The 22956-nt window shown below is 42.0% G+C and overlaps 1 protein-coding gene across 1 annotated transcript in view; it reads right to left on the bottom strand.

Moving 5' to 3' along the window:
* Positions 1–451: 451 nt before the first annotated feature.
* LOC130150017 (zinc finger CCCH-type antiviral protein 1-like) overlaps positions 452–22956 on the bottom strand; it is a 29073-nt gene continuing 6568 nt past the window's right edge. The window contains exons 3-14 of the mRNA XM_056340484.1: positions 20789–21044; positions 20569–20685; positions 20130–20204; positions 18545–18646; positions 15617–15740; positions 13510–13675; positions 10771–10891; positions 10131–10227; positions 9614–9692; positions 5015–5145; positions 3096–3247; positions 452–2416 (exon numbers count right to left, since the gene is read on the bottom strand). Of these exons, the coding sequence (XP_056196459.1) occupies positions 2130–2416; positions 3096–3247; positions 5015–5145; positions 9614–9692; positions 10131–10227; positions 10771–10891; positions 13510–13675; positions 15617–15740; positions 18545–18646; positions 20130–20204; positions 20569–20685; positions 20789–21044 (1707 nt within the window). The 3' untranslated portion in view covers positions 452–2129. The remainder of the gene's footprint in view (positions 2417–3095; positions 3248–5014; positions 5146–9613; positions 9693–10130; positions 10228–10770; positions 10892–13509; positions 13676–15616; positions 15741–18544; positions 18647–20129; positions 20205–20568; positions 20686–20788; positions 21045–22956) is intronic.

Consider the following 22956-nt stretch of genomic DNA (forward strand, 5'->3'; position numbering starts at 1 on the left):
TTACAGGGGTGGGGGGAAGTGCTGCACTGTCTTCCAGGTGCTTAGTTCAGATTCTTTAAAAGTTACTTATTTAGATACTCAAAAAAGTACATCCTTACAGTAAGTCAATACCTGACTACTAAAGCCAGTAGTTCTACTACTTCACCTTATTCTTTCCCCTTTTTTTAGGACTTTAACTGCTCAGAGCAGTTAATCCACAGCACTCCATATTCAAGGTATCTTGGGAAGTTCATTTACAGAACCATTCTCCACAAATCAGACTGTATTCTAGCCTTCATACTTGGCTAAGTGTCTACACTAAAATGCAAAACTGTATCTGTGCAGGTCCCTGGTTTAGAAACAGATGAAAGGAAGACACCGAGCACATGTTTTAAGTGGCTAGTTTACTAGGTCTGGTTAGTTGTGCTTAAGTTTACATATGGAGACAAAGTGCACACTAACAAGCAAAAAGTGAGTGAAAACATTTTATTTGCAAATATAGCAAAACTCGAATGATTCAGGAACTCTACAGGCAAATGAGTAAGAGAGAGTTTAAGAACTGCTAAAATCTTCCCCTTTTAATGCATTACTGATGCATGTCTGCATTTCATTCTAAGACAGTCATTTTAGTAAGATTTCCCAGTTTTATATATTTCCCCGTCATCTTCGTAACTTATAAACTTCAAATAGTACATGTGGTTTGACAGATTAGATGCAAATAACTGGGAGGCTGTTTGTGTTACTTTGAAGCATATCTGACAGCAAAAATTACTGCTGCTCTACCCTCAGCAACGCTCTCCCTCTTAACAGCTAGACTGCCTGAATAAGACATCCTGGTACAGAGGGTCTTCAGTTTGATTAACTTACAAACTCCTGATTAAAACTCAGTAGAAGCTGTATGTGAGCTTCTGTATTTTCTTTTGGGGACAATAAAACGTATGTAACTTAATAAGAAAAGGGCTTAATCACTGTTAGTAGGGTTGCACATCACTGACAGAGACAAAGGAAGTTTGTCAAAAGCAGACTCAGGGAAGCAGTACTAGGATCACCCCCAGCCACCTCAAAGCACAAAAAGGAACTACACTTGTCAGTGAGTTCTCAGCAAGTTGCCCAATGCAATGTGGGCAACAAAACGCATATACGAAGTGTCTTAGGACAGCAGTTCTACCACTGGCCTTGAGAGAACATAACTGGTCTCTTCCAGTCTCTTCCAGTCACGTCGTATTTCTGGAAAAACGAAAATTAACATATACAAGTAGGACAGAAAATATCAATGCTTCTTTTTTTCCTGTCCTACCACATTTGCTAAGCAAATGTTCACATTGAGAAAACACGTGGCCACATTGACTTGAAAGTCTGCCTTATTGTGACACGGCCTTTATACTCTTACAGCCATTAGTTGCAGCCAAACCACCACATCTAGTACTGCATATTCCTAGGCTGTGACTTAGACAATTTCACTCAGGCTCCATTTATGTATAGGTCACACAACAAGTTGCAGCAGATCTGCAAAAACACCTTGGTCCAACAATTTTCTGATCCAAACAGTAGCTGCCATGGTACAGATGAAACCTTTCCACTTGAGAACTTACGACATAGATTTAAAATACGCTTCATTTTTTTTGTTACACCATCTTAAACTTGAAACTAGTATCAGCGTTAACAAACAAGCTTTGAAAACAAAGCCAAGTTATTCTTACATATGCTGACTTGTGTAGAATTGTGATAGACAAGAGGATCAAGAACAGCCATATTCCGCACTGAAAAGAATCTTTGGCTACTAAAAACCTGACAGCTTCCTTAAAACCTACTGTGCTATAGGTTTTTCTTTTATCTGAACTGTTTGCAAAGAGAAATCCTCTCTACTCTATTTCTAAGAAAAAGCATTTACAATTATTTGCCCACCAAAGTTGTAACATTTCATTTCCTATCCCACAATTCTGATTTTTCTGCTATGGTTATCCAGATGTCTACGCTTCATTTAAGAGGAAGAGAAGAGAACGCAATTAGTCTCAACAAATGTAACATCTATTTTGCCGGCCCTCCTCAATACAGAAATTCTTTGGATTAACTTTCCAAATGATTCTATTAAAAAGAAAGAAGTCAGAGCATGGACAAGAAGATGAGAGATACAAACTGCTTGGATCCCTCTAAGATAAAACACAGTTTTTTTCTTCCTCCTTATACTCTATTACATACTCTGGGTAAATCTGGTATTTTTCAAAGACAACAAAAATGGAGGGATTTAACTCATTGTCCACACAGCTATCATAAAACCGAAGTCCGTCAACAGACTTTGCTGGGGGGCGAACGTAGGTTGCATTGCCTTTAACATAATCTCCAACCAATACACGAGCCACGAACATGATGTTGGTTGTTTTCACCGCAGACTGACAGTATGCATGGGAATAGGAAGCATCTCTAGCAAAGTAACTTCCTAGAAAATGATATGAAAACATGGTTATGAGGAATTATGTATAAAGCAACAGAAAAACCTGAGCATCCTTTTGTTTTTCAGGAGGTATCTGACCCAACTGTCGGGTCTCCTCTTACTCAGTTTACTTAATACCACAGAAGTTTATGTGGTGAAAAGGATTTTCACCACATAATTTCCATTCAGAATTTGCTAATCTAGGACTAGTTTCCAAAAAAACTGAAACACAAACCGCTACAGGTATGTGTGTTATGATGAGAGGGACAGACAAGAAAACATGAGGACCTTTCATGATCTTACTGAGGGAATGCACACCCTTCTTGCTCCCTGCTATGAAGACTAATGGCCATTTCTCTGGCAAGTTCAAATTATGACCTTGAGCCTTCAGAAGATCTATATATCTATATATATATCTATATATATATATCTATATATCTATATATCACCTATAGCAACAAAAGCTTTTTCAGATCCCTACATTAATTATCTTAACACCTTGCGAAAAGACTTACCCCCACACAAAGCAAATCCTTGTCCTCTCCAGAGGGAAGGAAGACTGTAATACCAATTCCTGCCTCTTTTTTTCAACTCCCTCTATAGTGAAAGACTTAAAAAACTTTGCTGGCTGCAGTATCAGGGAAGTCTAAGTAGATGTCTAACACACAGAGTACTTCCTACATACCCTTTCCATAGCTAGTTCCATTGCTTCCACAAATTCTCCAGTCAAAATTGTGAACGCAGATGGCTTTCACGAAGGAGACCTTGGTCCCATGGAACAGCAGCCTTTCATTTACATCCTTCCCTCCATTCTCTCTTTTCATGTGCTCCTTTTGCCTAAGAGGAAGATGCAGAGGAAGAGAACGTGAGCCGTGGAAGACAAGGGAGAAAGGTTTTTTTTTTAAACAAAGTACATAATGTACATATAAATGTCAGCTGGATGAGATTTCCAGTCTGCTTTCACCTCTCTCAGCTTGGAAGATGCAACAGACTGACAGGACAATGAACAGTTACAAGAAGAGCAATATAATGGTACCACTGCCCAGCAATTCTAGATAATTCTGGCTTTATTCAGCGAACGTAAGTGAGCATTGACGCGATTACAGTCCCCACTGTACCAGCCTTCTCCTCTGCAGGGTCCTACTAGTTCTGCTTTAATGTCTCTTGTTCCTTCCCACCACCATGCTCTGCAGAGTGGAGGCTGTACTAACCGCGCAGCCTCCACGCTCCAGCAGTGGGTAAAAGCCAGAGGCAGCTTGTTCTCCATGCCGTACACCCTGAGCTCCTGCCCCTCGCTGAGATCAGTGCAGCTGAGGAGATGGAGCCAGGAGAGAAACTGAGCTTCCTTGCACCACTGAAGACCTTACTGATTTAAGCCAGTCAGACTGAGCTATGACCAGTACCAAGAGGAATCAAACAGAAGGCTCAGCTAGGCTCTCCCATCACTCTTTCACAGCATCCAGGCATCCCACAGGTTCTCAGAAGCTGTTGAAGCAGACAAGACAGCAATATTCTTCAGGAGGAGCTACAAAGTAAATAGAGCCAGAGAGAGGGGAGAATCCTTCCAACTTGTAAACTGCGTAAATGAAAAGTTAAAAGCAATGGACTGAAATCTGTTCACTGAGAACTTGGCAATGTTAAACTCTGCGAGGTGAGCTCAATTATCTCACTGGAGGATGTTTAAAAGAAAAAGTATGCACTATTATGTGTTTTGAAGTGTCTTAAAGTTTTGCTAGATGAAAAGGTTTTCTGAAATTATTAGCCGACAACTTCCCGGGTTCAGTCACTTTGCAGGTGAGAATATTTGAGCAGTGTTCTTCTTCTCCATTACCATTCCATGCGGTGCTTGCATACTTCTATACTAAGTATCTCATACTACTACTAAGTATATTTTGATTTAAACAAGACAACTGTTCTATGCAACAGCTTAATCTGCTACCAAATTAACTGGAATATAGTCGTTTACTGTCACTAGCACCAGCTCAAAGCCTTTGGTACCTAGCTTGGCCTAAGTACCTGGAGTTCAGTAGCACTGATGCAGATGACGAAAACCAGAAAGGAGCTCTGGAACTCTGAGGTCACTTAAGTTAAAGCACAGGGATTCTTTCTCAGGGAGTACTGACTTCATTCAGCAAAGGCACTCAAACTCTTGAGAAAGCCTTAAATAAATCTGACTGGAGAAAAACAAGACCCAAGCACCCTTACCCTCACCTACTTCTTTCTAAGCAAGTATTTCATCTACTGTAACAGATAAACATTTGTAACAACATGTGTGCAGCACGTGTTGCTGTTCAATCCCTCAGACAATACACTATTCCACATCGCTCTGGGTATCCTCATCCCAATCGTGTCATTCGTGTCCTTCTGCCTGCACCCCTCCCTCCACCTTCCAAGGAGCCATGCAAAGGGAACCTCTCCCCAGGAAGCATGGCATTCTCTGGAAGACCTTAGACACTTATTTTCACTCCTGAAATTGCTCCTAAGAAGGAAATACCCATCACATGAAAGCACAGGTGGTAACGCCTCTTCTTTCCTAGGAAGTAGATACAGGACATCAGCTCTTGGAGACTCCCTCCCCATAAGGATGAGGAAACAAATACAAACCACTGAAACACTTTCCAGAGCGATGGATTCTGAATCCTCTGTATTTTAAGGATAGTGTAGTTTTTCATAGTCTGATGAAACAGCTGCTTTATTCCGTTGTATTCAGAGGTTGTATTACTGATGTCCACTGCCTATAAAATATAAACCAAAGCAAAAGACATGAGGCTTCAGTTAGCTCGTAACCTGCAGAAGCCTAATTACAGCAGGTACACTTTTGGAAGGGTCCCCAAACCCTACTTATGACGGTTAATTTAATGCATTAGATTAATGCATTAGATTATGACTATGGGAATAATTAGGACAGACACTTAATATGTAAATCAGTATATCACTCCTGCTTTGCAAGGACACCTCACCTCTCTTCAGGAAGGATGCTGACAGCAAAAGGATCAATTAAATGTTTATCATCTGCAAGTGAACTGACACTTGTAACTTTAAATCTCAATGAAACAGAAATTCCAAAAAGTAAAGTTGACTGATCATTCCAGATAATAATTAGTTTTATATATAAAGCTGATTAAGAACAAAAGATGTTAGATAACAGTATCATTTGTAACCGGATGTTTAAGGGACCTTCAGCTATTTAAGATGAAACAAACAAAATACATACAATTTCCCAGCATCATAGCTCCTTATCTTTTCAAAGTTAAAACTTGGAAAGTTGCACTGAAAATATTACATCTCCTCCTTTTCTAAAGGAAAAAAAGGCTATTTATCCATACTTTTCCTATTTAAAAAAAAATATCAAGAAATACATGCTTTTCCCAAAGAAAAGTTAATGCAAAATATAATTAAAACATAATTCAAGCTCTTCTACTTATGTCATGCATTAATTTTCCATTTTTTTCTCCAAAGTAATCTGTGTCTTTAATCTTCCAGAATAAACACTTATCTTCCATAAACTTGACTGAAAATGCATAATGCTGGCAGACTGATGTCACTTGGTAATACTTGCCACTTTGTTGCTGCCTAAGCCGAGTGGGAGCTCCAGATGACTTAAAGTGAAATGCCCAACATCCCACATATCAAAGTCATGTTTTAGTCATGAAAGCTGCGGTCATCTTAGAAGCTAATATGATATTAACATTAACCTGCCAGGCAAAAGCTCCACGTTCTAGAAGGCTGAGTTTAGAGAGAAGATAAAATCAGACTGCTATTTCACAGCTGCATATAAATAAAGTGTATTTTCTGGACACCATGTCAAGCTTGTGCCCGAAGTACACACTGATGAAGAGGCCTATCTCAGGAAAGTCCTCTAAGGATTAATAATGAAGTCAGCTGCAAAAGGAAGAATTATTCCTTTGAGTTCATTAAAAAGATTTTACAAGGTTGAATAAAACTTCCCATGTCTTAATAGAAGAGTGTTTTCCAAAGCTTCCCTACAACACAACACTTAAAACAATTTGGATGGGTGAGTATTGATTATCTGCATGCTCTCTGACACCACAGCTTAAGCTGCTCACCATCACCTACAAAATGACATTTATTTCCCTGTATTTCAGTACTGCATCTTTTATTTATGCATAATTCTCATTTAGACTACACGTATGCTTTTTCTACGTTGCATCTTTTACTGAGGAACCTTGCTGGGTAAAACTGAGGGTACCAAACACGGTACACAACCTAATCCTGTAAGAAAGGTACTTCAATTATTCTATCATATGACAGCCTCTAAGCAACAAAGCCAGTTCTCCCTTGCATAAAAACTGTGTGGGATTTTCCTGATTTCCCCAAAGACACTTCCTCTGATAATAAAGGGTAACACCACATTGCTATTGCAGGTTGATACTTTGTAACAGCATAACTTCTTCAGCTCTTTCAATCTTCAGACCTAAAAGGAAGATCTTAGGGAGCAAAAGCATTTGCTAACCCACTATCAAGAGGCGGAGTCTCTGACACAAAGGAAGAACCACTGCCCTGACAGTAATTTCTGTCGGTGTGTGCAAGAACAGTACTCTGTGATGTCAAACCTCGATCTCTGGTGAACTCAGGTTTTGGAAGCAGTTAGTGACCGTGACCCAGCTAGAACTAACCAAACACATACAGACTTTTCACGTTGCATCAGCTCCCACTGCTGTGCTGTAACAGCACAGCTATAATTACAAACTGTCATCTTTGGCATGTGTGTCAGGATTCAGCAACATAGCAGCCACACAAAGACTAATCCTCTGACATAAAACCACACATTCATTGCACACATTTCTCAGTTGTACATTAAAGTTTCCATTTAAAACCCAGCATGAAGTTTGAAGACAATATGTTTGGGGGATTTTTTTGCTTTGCCTTTAAAACATTTACCAACTACTAATTCCACTTTGTTAAAGACAGAAATTCACACCAACTTTCCAAATGGTTTTACTCATTTCCAATGTGCATTTCAGATACTCTACTTTCAATAAAACTATGATTCTAAATGACTTGCAGATTAAGACTGCAACACTCAAAAAATAAGCAATGTTACTGAAACAGAGCTGCTCTTTTTAAGCAAAGATGACTTTCTCCCTATCTCACATTTCTAAAACGGGTCACTCCTAGTGCAGCAAGTTTTGACAGGATTGTTTGTCAGTGTCTGAAGAGAAGGGAATTCATCAGGACGTAATTGTCATATCTTACAACGGTCACCACATACATGCAGAATCCCAGCCAGTCCCAATATTACCTACCGCAAAAACACAAGCTTAAAGCCCCACAGAAATAGTTCATCTAGCCCAGGCTTTTGCTTTTTGTGCCAACAGGTGCTTTGGGCTTTGTTGCTTTTTAGGTACAGAATTAATTTTTCCTTTCCTATAAAAGGCACTCAGTTTACAAGTTACGAGATGGTTTTCTTAGATGCCAACTCAGCAAGTAAACTGAGTTCTGGGGAACAAGATGATCCTTCTATTTCATGCATCCCCACAAGTACCACCAGCAATACCATGGATCTGCACACCACATTCCAAAACCTCTCAATGCTTACCTCAGTGACTCCAGAAACACCCCAACAAATGGACTCGACTAAAATTCAGACAGAAGTTTTCAGAGTAAATAAGAGAGGCAGTTAAGTACATACAACTGAGAGATCTAAAAAGAGTGGGGCTACCTGTCTTCTTGGCATTCGTTTGAAAAATTTAACCTTATGTTAGTCAGTGAAGCTGCTGGTAAGCCAAAGGAAGAGGTGATCAGCTATATCCTTCGTTATTTTGACAGAGCTCAAAATATCACAGGCCCAAATCTTCAAAAGATCTGGCTGCGTGACTCCCACACAAACTCATTATTAGTTCATTCAGCAGGTGCTAGACACCTTACACTTTTACAATCTTGAAAAATTAGGGCTTTTCACTAATTGTGAAAAACAGCTCTTTGGAGTGAGCTGTGTGCAGAGCAGTTGACGCTGATTTTTCATCAGAACTGTATTCAGATGAATTTACTGTATACACACATGGCCAGACACTGGTGTTACATTGAGTAAGGCATAATCCAACACAAGAGGGTAATCAGGGTAAAATAAAACATTCAGCACACAGTAACAGAAACCAGCCCACAGAAGCCGAGACACGTTATTTCTGTTCTCATGCCAGTGCCAACATAACTACACTAGGAAAAATAAAATACAAAAAGTGAGAATAGCAGCGGAGCTCTCTGTTCACTGAAACTAGCTATAAAGAATTCCCAGTCTGGAATTATGATACTACTTCTGCCCTGTCCCTAGCCATCAAAATATCTGTTCCAATACAACTTGGTCAGCATCATACATGATTCTGTGACACAGTCAACAAGGGAAATCTCTTATGCTCCACATTATGTGCTGTTCCTTAATCGGGTCAAAGCCACTATAAAAAAAGAACAAGTGTAATGCTGAAAAGCCATTTTTTCTAGCATACTGTAGTACTTCCACAGTCTGCATTGTTCTTCTAAAAAGGACTGCTTCTTAGTATCACTGGACCTAGTAATTTAAAAAACACCTGCACATTTTTGGTCTTGGTAGACCAAATAGGAACAGACTTTGGGCTGACAGGGGTCTGTTTTGTTTTGTTGAAGAGATCAACTGCAAATGTTTATTATTGGCTGTAATTCTTTATTTCTGCCATTTCTTGAGGCCATGGTCTGTGCTCAGATTGGTGATGTATGTGACAGTTCTGGGTGACTTGAAAGAGCACATAGAGCTTTCCTTTCCTACACCTCCAATCCAAACGTTATCCACCAACAGCCATGATGGTATCATTATTGGATGGCTTTTTAATGGCCTACACAGAAAGGGTTGGGTCTCAGCCCAGCTTCTAATGAAGAAATACACACTTCATAGAAGCCCGTTGCTTAACTGGTCCACTAAGGCACCGAAGTAAGCCATTTTTTCATTTTTAACAGTGAATCTTTTTGTCTTTGAGTTTGGTGAATTTTGTTTTGCGTGTCAGGCAGACAGATACCTAAAATGCAGATGAAGTTCGTGAGAGTTTGGCATCTTTTTCAGGAGATGCCCTAGTTCTTTAGCACAACCACCCAAGAAATCACTCCTGACCCTTGTTAGCATCTACCCAGTCACTTCAGTTAAGCAGCATGCTCTGAATTGTTCCTTTCCATCTGAATTACGGTGGTGGGGTGGGGGTGGGGGCAGGAAGGTACCTTGTATCCCAAGTCAGGCAGCGCAGACTGATCCCAATGGACAGGACAGACTTGATTTGGAATAGAAGAATCCTTCTGGCTGTTTGCAAACAGACAGAAAATGAGGCGTTAGTAATTCTAGTACTGCTCTGAACATTCAAATGGGCATCATCATCTTTGACCAATTCCTACATTGAAAAACAAAAACCACAGAGAAACTGGGAAATGGCTTCAATCTGTTAACTGGGCTTTGCATGCTGCCGCTCAGTTGTCACAGTCCTCTTTCACCTGCTTTTATAAGAAACCACTATCCATTGACAGTCCTGTGGATATGCTACCTGGAGTAGGATGTACCCCAGAAACCAGATGATGTACCAAGTTGGCAGTTTGTGAGAAAGCTTCTGTTCAGTCCAGTGGATATGGTTTCTTCTAACAACAGCTGCGTTCTTTGCACAATTACTGCCAGCACTGGCAGCCATTTTGCCTTCAAATTACTTCTGAAATATGAAAAAGCAACAATTTAAAGAGCATCATTTACCCTTTCTTTATCTTCTGCACATCTTCAGAAGACACAAACTTTGGTCGTCTGCGGACCTGTCTTTGAGTTTTAAATGAGATGTTTGTCTGGGTCATGTCTTTAGGAGAAAAGAGAAGGAAAAAGAAAGTAATGAATATATCTACAAGATGGGGTCATTAACTAACAGTCATTCATTAACGAAAAATGCATATTCATTGTCAATTCTACCTGCTGAAGAAATGTTGCACAAAGCCTATGTAAGTTTCTTGTCCTCCCTGTAACCGTTATTTAACCTCTGCCTATCTTGCTCCCTTGTCATTCATGATCTTTAAACTACTCCAGCAGCACAGAAAGACACTTTTCATTTTTTACCATCCACAGGTTTAACTCACTTTACTTAAGGTTTGCTATAACTTTATGTGAAGACTATGCACCCTTTTTATTTCTGATCCAACGTAAATCTGGATAGTCAAGGAATAAGAGGGAAGGTTACTTTTGTAAAGAATTTCCTCTGGGCCATCACTACCTTACTTCCCCTTCCAATAGGTAAATCCGGTACTGTTAGTAAAAGAGGTCATAGCTTCTAAAAGCTGGGAAAGCTTGCAAGTTAGTCTTTATAAAGCACTGCACAGTTGTGAATGAGAACCCTTAAAATGAGTACCTTTAAAATTGAGCTGGTAATGATGTGAGCCAGCCTGGAAATATATGGTGGAATCTGGATCTGCTAGATACAAATTCTCAATCACAGCAGAAGATGGCGAGTTCACACTATCCCCTTCTCCCTTTGGGGGGGGGGGGGGAGGAGGGGAAAGGAAAAAAATAAAAAAAAATAAAAAAAAGAGAGAGAAGAGTAATGAGTAAACAGAGTCAGGACTAAACCCTGGATAACTAGTTCGGGTAGAGGGAAAGAAGAGGCAAAGAGCAGGATAAGAGGAATCTACCCAGAACCGCCATGGCCTAAATTGAGATTACCGAACACTCATAACATACACACAAATACATAACTAGTAATGATGGACACACACGTGTCCCATCGAAATTTCTGTAACAAGTTGTACTGGTGTTGGCTGGGATAGAGTTAAATTTCTTCATAGCAGCTTGTATGGTGCTGTGTTTGGGATTTGTGCTGAAAACAGTGTCCATAGTTCAGGGATGTTTTCGTTACTGCTGAGAGGTGCTTAGACAGAGCCAAGGCCTGTTCTGCTTCTCACCCTGCCCCAGCAGCAAGCCGGCTGGGGGTGCACAAGAGGCTGGGAGGGGACACAGCTGGGACAGCTGACCCCAACTGCCCAGGTGGACATCCCATACCATATCATGTCAGCAATAAAAGCTGGGGGAAGAGGGAGGAAGGGGGGGGATGTTTACAGTGATGGCATTTGTCTTGCCAGGTAACGGTTACATGTGACAGAGCCCGGCTTTCCCGGGGATGGCCGAACACCTGCCTGCCCATGGGAAGTGGTGAATTAATTCCTTGTTTTGCTTTGCTTGCATGCGCAGCTATTGCTTTACCTATTAAACCATCTTTATCTCAGCTCCCAGGTTTTCCAGCTTTCACCCTGCTGATTCTCTCTGCCACCCCACCAGGGGAGGGTGAGTGAGCAGCTGTGTGGTGCTTAGTTGCTGGCTGGGTGCAACAGATATGCTGAGCTCCTTGATCAAACTTGTGTTAGTTTGGTTCAGGCTCCAAAGGAAGTAAAGGCCTAGCCCAGGGGTCCTTAAACTTTTTAACCAGGGGGCCGGCGCACGGATGAAGTGGCCGGCAGTCATCTGCGGCTGCTGGGTTTCCCCCCGCAACCGCCGGCGGGGGCGGGGGGGTCTGTAAATACCAGGGGCCAGACTGAGGACCCTGGGGGGCCGTATCCAGCCCGTGGGCCGTAGTTTGAGGACCCTTGGCCTAGGCCATGACCGGGCCATGAGCTTCTCTAGTTCCAGCCTGTTCCCTGAAAACCCACACAGGAACAGGGTGACATGGTAAGCATTGATGCATGACCTTGGAAACAGGAACACCGATCATGCGATTAACACATGAATAGCAGGTGGTTCTTCCAAAACTAATTTGTCAAGGAACAAAGAAAGTTGTGGGTACAAGGAGTCTCATGCTTACCTTTTCCATCACATGTAATCTGATTATGAGCCAATCACTTTATTCCATAAATATGACAGCCTGAGCAAGCTTTTTACGAGCTCTCCCTGCCAAGGAGCAGGCTGCATAGCAGTGATCTCCCCTTGAGGCTGAGAGATCCCTTACCAGCTGCAGATCTTTGGTGACTGATATCATGCATAACTTTGTATTATAGTGTATAGGATTTTGTATTTGTAACTGAATAATTATTACATCCTCTGTGCAATAAGTAATAGAGTGAACCTCACCATCGGACTTTGTTAAGTCTCACTATTACAACATCGTACTTCAATAAAACTACTTCTGCTGCTACCTTTGGCAGTGGTTCTTTAAACAGTCTAAAGTCTCCCCTGCAACAAACCGGTGTAGTTGATATTCTGTATCTGCTCCACGACACCGGGGTTGAACCACGATGCAAGTATAATTTTCTAATGTGTGAAACAATGTAAAATATGAGGGTATGCTGACAGAGACACTTCCCGTTTAAGCTGCCTACTGAAATCACGGCTTACCATTGCCAGAGCCGCTATATCCATCATCTTTCCCTGGGTACTTTTTCATGTCCCTGGATTACTTTTGTGTTCTGCCATTTGTGCAGCTATACAGTAAACCAGATGGGGAAAACTCATCTGCCTTAGGGGAAGGAGAGATTCCTTATGGATTTCTTTTCCTGCATTTTTCAGATGAACCACTCTCTCATCAAAAAGGATTTGGCCACCCAAGGAAAAATGTAACACTTGATCTCCAAGAGCAGAACAATCCTTGCATGGCCAAGGAAGCTGGATAATGCTTACAAGAGGGCCAAGACTAGTGCCTGAATAATTTAAAAGACAATGTATCTCAATGACAGTGTAATCATATTAAATCTCTGTAGCAGCCATGGACAACACCAAGAGGGGAACTGACTAGAGAATCCAGCACGCATCATCAAAAAAAGTCTGATCGACACAAGGTGAAAAAATGGAATTTTGTTTTCCTGCATTTGCAGGAAGGTCTTTGTCAGGAAAATAGTTATAACAAATCATCCAGGCACAAAGACAGATGACTGTACTTGAACGTCACTGCAAGGAGATAGGGCATGTTCCATCCCCTCGAGCCTGCAAATGATGCATTTTATTACATCATTTATGAACATCTGTAGTTTCACTCCCTTACTTGAAACTGTAAAATGCAAGCACAGGCATTTACTTAATTAGCCTTGCTGAGTAAAGGGGAGTAGGGGGAAGATGCTCCACACATCTATTCAGAGGAGATTCAAAGCACAGGATGCGGACTCACCTGTTCTCCATATTGAATCCACTGGCCTTGATCATTCTTCCAATACCAAATCCACTGTGTGGTCAATACAAATGTGGGTTTTGTGACTGACGATGGTGTGGACAGGCGTCGAAGCAAAGAAGAGCAGCAGGTCATTGCCTGGAAGCTAATGTTCTTAGCTGCTATGCTGTAATGACAAATTCAGGTTTATTGCAGTTACAGTACATATTTTATCCTCTAATTTCCAGTTTAAGCTCGTGCAATTTTCTTTAATAAAGTGTGACTACCTCAACTTAATTAGGCCAGCAATAAGAGTATTTCCCACAGTGTGCATGGCAGCTCTGAAAACTTTCCAGTTTTCAGAAAGGAATTGTGGCCTGTGAGACACTGAACGCCATCTCAATCACTAGCCAGATGTTGCACTGCCAGCTTTACAGACACTCTGGGGATACAGATTGGTATTTCTGCAATAAATAAGCATGCTCAGTTTTTCTCAGTACAAAAACAGAAATTGGTAAGCGTGTGACTGAGTTTGCCAGCAAAGACCTGCAGTTTATCAACTTTGTTCTTTTTCTGTGGTTACAGAGGGTGCACTCACAGCTGTGAGTTCTGTAAATAGCATTCATCACTGGAGCCACCTGGGCTTTTAACCCTGGGAGGCCTGAAAAAATCAACTCCCAGGCAGAAAGACTTTGAAAGCAGCCTCCTCTTGGGAATCTTGTTTGGGATTTGCACCATCCAGCAGTGTAAGCAAGCCATAAATCAAAATCATCTGCTGACTGAAGAGGCACAGGCCAAAATGACTATACCATTTTACTGGGGCCAAACTCTGGGTCCCAACTCTGGGTCCCCTATGAATCCAGGTGGCTTACACTGGGGCTTTCAGAAAGAAGTTAAATGCATTCTCTTAAAAAAAAAATAATTAAATTTGGGCTGCTTACAGAAGGGGCATTTCAGAAACTTTTTCTAGGAACATTATAGTTATTATTATAGATACTAGCTGTATTAGGAAAAGAATAGTCATAAAGAAGGACAAGCTTTGAAGGACAAGCTAAAAGGCCCAACTTAATTACTATAAATAAATTATGATTCACCATCTGAAATAAGTTTTAAATGCAAGATAATGTTGTGTTGGTTTTAGAAGACAAAAATGGGGTGATATTTCCATGCAATCACTTTTACTTTTCTTTTTAAAAAGAAAAACTCTCATTTGTTTGTCACATCCTCCCAGATTCTGAGAAGCTCACTAATCAGAAGTTATGGAAGTCAGACATCTTTAGGAGGAAAACAGAGTTTTCCCTCGGGGTCTTGTGAAGAACCAACATATTGATAATAGCCTTAAACATTGCTTAGTGCAGAAATTCAAGTGGAACTGGTGCAAACTGTTCTGCCCACATCGGAGAGGATCTAAACCGAGTGGTTGCTGCAAAGTGAGCTGCTGCAGCCTGACCTGGTAACCACAAGGTGGTACGGGATGTCACGGCTGTAGGTCTTGCGAAGGAGAGATCTAGGTAGTGCTCCCTGGAAGAAACCTGTGGTGACAATAAGGCAACTGCTCATGCACACAGCAGGCGTTTCCTAAAGCTTTTGGGAGCACTCGCCCCTCTCCTGACCACCAGTGAGGACCCCCTCTGACCACTGCTCACACCTTGAGCTTGCACAGACACAGACATGTACGTAGATGAGGCATCCTCTCAAGAGCATAAAACCTGAATCAGGTAGGACCACCACCACCAAGACACCCAGGGTGAAGAGGACCAACGGGACACTGCTGGATCCACAGGTGGTGATACCTCTTTTTTTCCCCCCATTCTCTTCTCCTCTCCTCTCTTTCTTTTTATTTAATAGTGACCAGATGTAAGTAAAAACATGTGGCACAGGACTCGCTTATACTTATACAGCTCAAGTAATCCCCATTGAGCTAACACGTTTAACCACATGCCTTGTATTTCGTATTAATAAATCATAAAACTGGCTGGTTGGCATCATTTCACCTTAATTCAGTCCAAGGGTATCACTGACTTGGTTGTTGGTCCCAAAGGGAGGGAGGCCATCCTAAACAACCCCTTTTGGATTGCAACAGTTCTCAACAACATTACTCTAAGCAAGCAGTCCAGCATCACTATACCTGAGGATTTTTGGGTCACAATAGGCCTTTTCAATTTCCTCCATCATGGAAAGGTCATTCCAGGCGATTCCATCATATACCTGCCATCGATATGGCAAATGATAATGAACAAATCTGCATTTATCTGAAATGAGATCAGACACAGTCAAGAGCTCTGCAACCATAACACAGAGAGCAAGATGAGGGGGGGAGGGGAAAGGAACAAGCATTTTTTACACTCTGGCTTTATCTCCTGGGATTTGGTATGAGCAATAAAGACAGAGTGCTGAAATTGAAATAATGTTGAAAAATTGGGTGTGTTTCTCCAGTCTTATCCAGAAAAGCAATATAAGCTTTCATACTGCCAAATACATTTTAAAGAAACCTTCCCTTTGCCAAGATACAACATCGGCAGCTGGGAGAGCAGTGCCACAGATAGGAAGAGTGTGTCTGTGTGTCACACCACCATGTTTCTCAGCTGTAAAAAGTCTAGTCTACACATCACATAAGCACTCTCATATATTTCGTTCTCTCTTTCCCTTAGAACTTCGGGGTGATTACCTGAATGTTTCTTTTAGGCTCAGCCCAACAAATAAGGCAGCATAAAGGACTGCAATACTCCACAGAACATCCCCCAAGAGGGACCCTACACTCACACCTGAACAGGTGGCACACTGCCCTACTAGCAAGACTCCTACCCTGTTGGAATTGATGCTTTGCTTCTCAGAAAATGGGAAGCAGCAACTTCTAATTGATTTGCATGCAAGACCTGCAGAGTGCTGTATACCCTTCACACAAGAAGAGGAAGACTTTGGCTTGTTTTTTTTTTTAAATCATCTATGTTTTCAATGCACATATATCTGCATGTTTGAGTTGAGACCTGCTAAACACCCAGCATGTGTGCATGCTGCTGGATACAGGCAGAGGCTGACCTCCAGGCCTCCCGGTCCCAGTACACTCCACATCCAAGCATGGACCAAACCCCTTATTTACAAGTTCTGAGACAAACATGACATGGCAAAGCATGTCAACTCTCCAACCATTATTTCAGTTTAGCTGTTTGGTGGTCACAGTATAGCTGCTTTGAACCTGACCTCCACAGCTAGCACATGGGCATACCATTCACATTATGCACGTCCAAAAGTTCATAAACTTAAGCCTCAAGCCTGGTCCCAAAGAAGCACAGTCTGAGAAATGTGATACAAGGCTAGAGTAGCTGCTGCACAGGCAGAGCCAAAAGGAGTTTCACCATTCCTGGCCTCTGATGTATTTGACTACAGAACACATGGAAACTAACCCTGGTTATGAAGACAACAGTGTCATTCACTCTTTTCTTCCTTTTTTTTGTAAACATGGCTGGAGTGCACCCATTTTGAAAGCACTATGCTTGAATTAACAAGACAAGCTGTAGACAAAATCACACTTGGTCTCCCTTGGCCAGATCTCATTTCTGTGATCCATAGAATACTCATAGAAGAGACAATTTACTTTTTGAAGTACTGTCTCTCTTCGAAGTAACAATTAAGAAAAGGTATTATCAACCCCTAAAGTAATTTACTCATCTGCCTTTCAGAAAAGGAGCTTCTTACAGGAGACCTGCACCAGAACACAGACCCCTCTACGGAAATGCTCAATACACACAAACAGAATCACCAGTTACCAGGCAACTTATTGTCCACATCCTAAGTGAAAGCAAACAGTCTGATCTAATTTAAGTGGATCTTCTACCAAGACCAGGTGGTCAGGTGCAGTCCTTTAGAAAGTGACTGGACAAGTTCAGTGATGGAAAATCTCATGGTACCTCCTCATAACCAGAGCCTAACTGTTAAGGAATATTGGACTGAAACTGTCTGGAGTTAACTGTTTAGCGTTAGCAGCTAGATTTGCAGAAGCCTTAGGCTGCAAGCTGTGAACTTTCACCTAGATATACTGAAACTTTTGCTTATTTAAGTAAAAGGAGGCCCCAGAGCTGGTTTGCGCCAGGAGATAAGGAAGTAAGGAAGGCAACTACCCCAACCAGCAGAAACTGCAACCTCCAAGATAACAGAAAGGCCTGCCTAGAGAGAATAACAAGACTCAACAAAGAACAGGGAGACCCAAGTCGCTAATATTATTATTGGACCAAACTGTCACGTGAGGTGGGAAAACTGAGATTGTAAGGGTATAATTGCCCAGGAATTTCTTTGTTCAGGGTCCCTGTCTCAAGACACCCAGCTCGAGCTGCATCTTGCTGCTGTACTGAATGAATAAATGAATTAAGATTTTGCCTGAGACTCTTCTTTGGGATACCCAGGATGAAGAAACTTCTTCAACATTAACTTGGGGGATTAAGCAACTGTTCAGTGACAGCCTCTCAATACAATTGTTTATACTTATATTTTTCTCCCAGACCTTTGTTATTGGCCACTACCACATAGATGATGGACTAGATTTATCTTTAGCTTAGCTGGTACAACTACTGTGTTTTCTCAAGACATTTTAACACCTTGGATCACTTTTTAAAGGACTTAATGGGGGAGAATATGGCTATTATCTGACGTACACAGGATACATCAGGAATAAAGGATGACATATTGTTAACAGTTGTCAATGATGACAGCAAAAGGCCAGCTCTTAAATCAACCTAATAGTTACAGAAAGCATAACATCTAACATTTGAAGGGTTTTTGCCACAGAAACATACCCAAAGCCCCCATCAACGGGGATGAAATAGGCCATGGATGGATCATCTAGAGGGGAAAGAGTTTAAGTGTATCCACTTGACTTTCCTCCGATTACGTTTGTAATTCTGAAAGTGTTTATTAGTGACAAAGTGAAACAAAGTGAATGAGTGAGAACACACAATTGCCACTGCCACTCCACGCGCCACCACCAGTCCGAGCTGTTGAGCGGGGAGTGCCTCTGCAGACACTGCTTCCCAAAGACAACGTTACTATTTACAAAGCTTACCTTTATGTTTGCAGTACTTCCAGACATAGAACACACATATGTCATCGTGCTTCTCTTCTTTGTCATCCTTTGAAGCTTTAACAGAGGAACTGTCTTTTTTACCTAAAGGAGAGAACACATCAGTCCTTATTTGCCTTACCAAAATACAGCTCTAAGAGAAAGACACTGCATTTGGTATTTCATCCAAGAAATAACAAGGAGTTGACTGCAGTAGCCAAGTCAAGCATTTTCAGAATCTATCTCCTGTACAGCTCACCACATGAGTTAGGCCTTTGTGGCTGACCAGTAAACCCTGACAGTGGAAGAAAACTCAGTGGAGATGGGCAAGGGTGATATACCCATGAAACTCAGAGACACGCTGTGTGGCTGACCATGGCTGTTGCAACGAAGTTGACTTCATCTCAACACAAAGGGGACCAGAGGGTGGCCTTTGCTGTAGATAAACGGCTATGTCAGTTGAATGGATCAGCAAGTGGTGTAAATGTTTCTCCCCAGGTCAACCAGACCAGTATGGGCAGAGCGAATACAGGGCGGCTCAGCCCAACACAGGGGTATAAAAACTAAGCAAGTAACAAAAGAGTTTTGAAGAGAGCAATGGGGTTGAGCTGACTTCAACCCATGTACTCCTTCCTGGGGATTGGGAACACCCAGTGTCACGATGGTGAGCATATTATACAGACCTGTAATGGGAATCACATTAGTATTCTGATTGAACTGTGTGTTGCAATTGCTATGTTTTGGTAAGTGTAACTTAACATTTGTATTTTTTCATCTGTGTATTTTGCATTAGCTTGCTATATCAGAAATCTCATTAATCTGGGCTTGGCTAGGATAGAGTGAATTTTCTTCATAGCAGCTCATATGATGCTGGTTTAGATTTTTGACAAAAACAATGTTGATAATATAGTGATGCCCAAACTTTTGCTGAAGTGTTTGCACAGCGTCAAAGCCTTTTCTGTTCCTTGCCCTGCTCCCCCAGTGAATAGACTTAGGGGGTGCATAATAGATTGGGAGGGGCCACAACCGGGCAGAAGACCCAAACTAATCAAAGAAATATTGCATACCACGTAACATTATGCTCAGCAATAAAAGGAATAAAAGGGAGTTTTAGGAGGGCTAGCTATCTTTCACTCGGGAACTGGCTGGGCATCAGCCCATCCATGGGAGGTGGCGAGTGATTGCCTTCGCATACTCATTTTGCTTTGTTTTCTTCTTTCTTCTTCCACCTCCACGACCCACCCCCCCATCCTGACCCTCAACTTTTATTGCTTCTATTCTGTCTTTCCTCTTCCCCTGTCCCACTGGGGGTTGGGAAAAAGTGAGCAAGTGGCTGTGTGATGCCCAAATGCCCACCAGAACAGTACAGAGATCAATCCCAGACTACTCCCCATTGTGCTGCACAATGTTTGGGCAGAAATCTCAACGCTCCTCCACAGGCTGTCCAGTACTACGCCTTTCAGCGTATGGTACGGAAAGCACATAAGCTGCACACTCTGACTGCCACAGGGAGCTGTAGGGTTCTGTGAAACCAAATTCCAACAAGAACCGCTGACCTCAAGACTGGAGGGTTAGAAACAATCCATACCTTTGTCTTTACTTCCAGTTCCTGCTGGCAACTGCTGTTGGCTCTGACCAGGTCTGACCACATTGCTATTGGAACCTGCATGAGAAGTCTGAATGAATAGCAGTGCCAGGCCAGAAGCTCAGCTAGCTGGCAACATCTTAATTTATGTGTTGATGATTATGTCCCTCACACATATAATTTTCCACTGGCGCTCTGCTGCCGATACAACAGATCAGCAACAACAGTTACAAATCCCAGCTAGTCACCATTATCAGCAGCCACTCAATAGCGATTTTGCATGCAGTAATACAGCTCTCCCTCGCACACAACTTGGCCATGACTTACTCCATTCCTGAAAGCAGATCAACAGCAGAAGGGAAAAGAGACATACTTGTTGTAAGAGGGGAAATAGGAAAGCTGATTCCACATGGAAACAGTTGGAACTCATCTAGATATTTACCTTCTAAAGGTGGCACATGCAGTGTGGAGTCCACTGTTTGTGAAGGTATCTTCAGTTCTTTACTCCTTGCAACTGCTGGTTTTTTCAGTAAGTTATCTCTTGGTTTGTGGTTGTGTGCTGAAAGCACAGAAAGGACAATGGGGTTTAGCTGCGAGGTAAGGAAAGAACAGCTTCTATCTCTATCAAATCTAGAATCCTATCAAAACCCAGTGTTTCTTACCACTTCTCCCCTTCTTCAGTTCCTCGTTGAATTCCACATGCTTGTGATCACATATAGTCTGGATGTTTGAAGCTATGTCTGCATCAATGCCTCCAGTTTTCAACACTCTCAATGCATCGGTATCTAAGAGGTTATGGGACCTCTTGCATAACAAAAATCTACATTCCCCTTGGAGAAAGTGTCGACAAATATGAAGCTTGTTGCAGTAGTTTTGCTGGTTGCAGACACCACCCTTTCTGTTGTAAAACTGGCAGACCTAGAAGTGGGGAAGATCGATAGAATATGAAATAGAAGAGCACATTAGAATCAGTAACTTCTGTTCTATAGGCATGCAGCTTTAACATCAGAAAAACTATGACTAAAAGCCATTCGTTCATTGTGACTTCTTCAATCTGGACAGGTTTCTTGCACAGAAGAGCAGGCATTTTCAGCTGCCTCATGCATTTTCAGTTTTCAGGTTGTGCAGAGGTCTTTTTCCAAGAAAAAGACAATCCAACAAGCATTCATTTTTGGAACTCCTCAGCAAGACAGCTGCACGACAACTGACTGTTTTACAGTCATTTTATTAAAAAATCCCAAAACAAAAGTGAAACAAAACCATAACAGAGAACAAAGAACAAGTGTCTCCATAAAAGCATGTATACTGTGTCAAATGAGATATTTCACGGAACTGAAACTGCATTTGCACTTCCTATTTATAAAGCTTATTTTGCATTGAAGACTTGGATGTCTAAAAAATGAAAAGAAGAATGCTTCGAGATTAGAGTGCATATGGAAAAAGAAATGCATTCTTAATTCCTCCGCTCACCAAAAAAAAGAGATATGCAGTGAACTGGATGCAGGGAACAAATCACACACCAAACTTTCATACTACCCACCAAGCACCACAGCAACACTTCTGCCCCCACAGCACAGAAGAGCAGCCTGTACCAAGCAAGCTGCTTGGAGGAGGACCTACAGCTCTCTGGCAGACAGCCCCAACATCACACCAGAACTGTCACAGATCCCCTTCCAATCCCTTTTCCGAGCAAAAGCGACAGTTTTTATTCCGTGTTGCAACTGAATATATATTTATATATCAACTAGGGAATTAAAGATTTCTGAGATAACAGTGTTTAAAAGACTGAAAAATCAGGCCAGTTTCAACTGCAAGACAACTCTACTGGATTCATACCCATTAATGATACCCATTGCCAAAGGCAAGTTCCTCATTGCTACTGGTCAGTATCATGTACAGAATGAGGTGGGAGCATACAAAGCCACAGAACTGATGTAATTTCAGCAAGCCCTGATGGCTACTATCCTTGATGATTTTTAGCCTCTGAGGGAAGCAGAAACCAAAGGGAAGTTGTCTTCTTTCTTCCCCATCTTCCTCTGTCATTGTGAACGCTTTATGCCCCAAAGAATGCTCTCATTTGCTTTTGACATCTTATTTTGAGGATCTGGACTTGTCCTGGTTTTATTTGTTCTACTGGATTATTCTGCTTCCATCACATACCCTTTCTGACTGCTCTGCATTAGTTTTAGTAAAACCTAGCTGATTTTGCTTCCACATGTTTTTCTGCGCCCTGTTGGTGCAACTGTATCACAACTTCCCATTTACTCCTCTGCAATTATGGCTATTATCTATCTATTTAAGCTTAGCTGCATCACAAAATGCTATCAGTGATGGTAGAATCTGTTACGTGCCCATGCAAAGTGCTGGCAGCAGCAATGGCCTCTGTGAGAAGCAGCCAGAGGCTGCCCCGTGCCGGACAGGGCCAGCTCCAACAGACCCACGGCAGGACACAGCCGAGCTCATCAGCCAAGCTGGTGGCACCTCTGGGAAAACGTATTTAGGAAAGGGCAAGATGCTGCATGGTATTGAGAGAGATGGTGTGGAAAGTGTGAGAAACAGCCCTGCAGACACCCAGGTGAGAAGAAGGAAGGGGGGCTGCACATGCCAGAGCAGATTCCCCTGCAGGGCCACCTACAGCCAGCTGCCCAGAACCATATACGGATGGCTTTTGAATATCTCCAAGTGAGGAGACTCCACAACCTCTCCGGGCAACCTGTGCCACTGCTCAGTCACCCACACAGAAAAAAGCATTTCCTTATGTTCAGAGGGAATCTCCTGTGTTTCAGTTTGTGCTCATCACCTCTAGTCCTGGCCAGCACTGAAGAGAGCC

Source organism: Falco biarmicus, chromosome 5 (genome assembly GCF_023638135.1).
Source record: "Falco biarmicus isolate bFalBia1 chromosome 5, bFalBia1.pri, whole genome shotgun sequence".
Classification (NCBI taxonomy): Eukaryota; Metazoa; Chordata; class Aves; order Falconiformes; family Falconidae; genus Falco; species Falco biarmicus.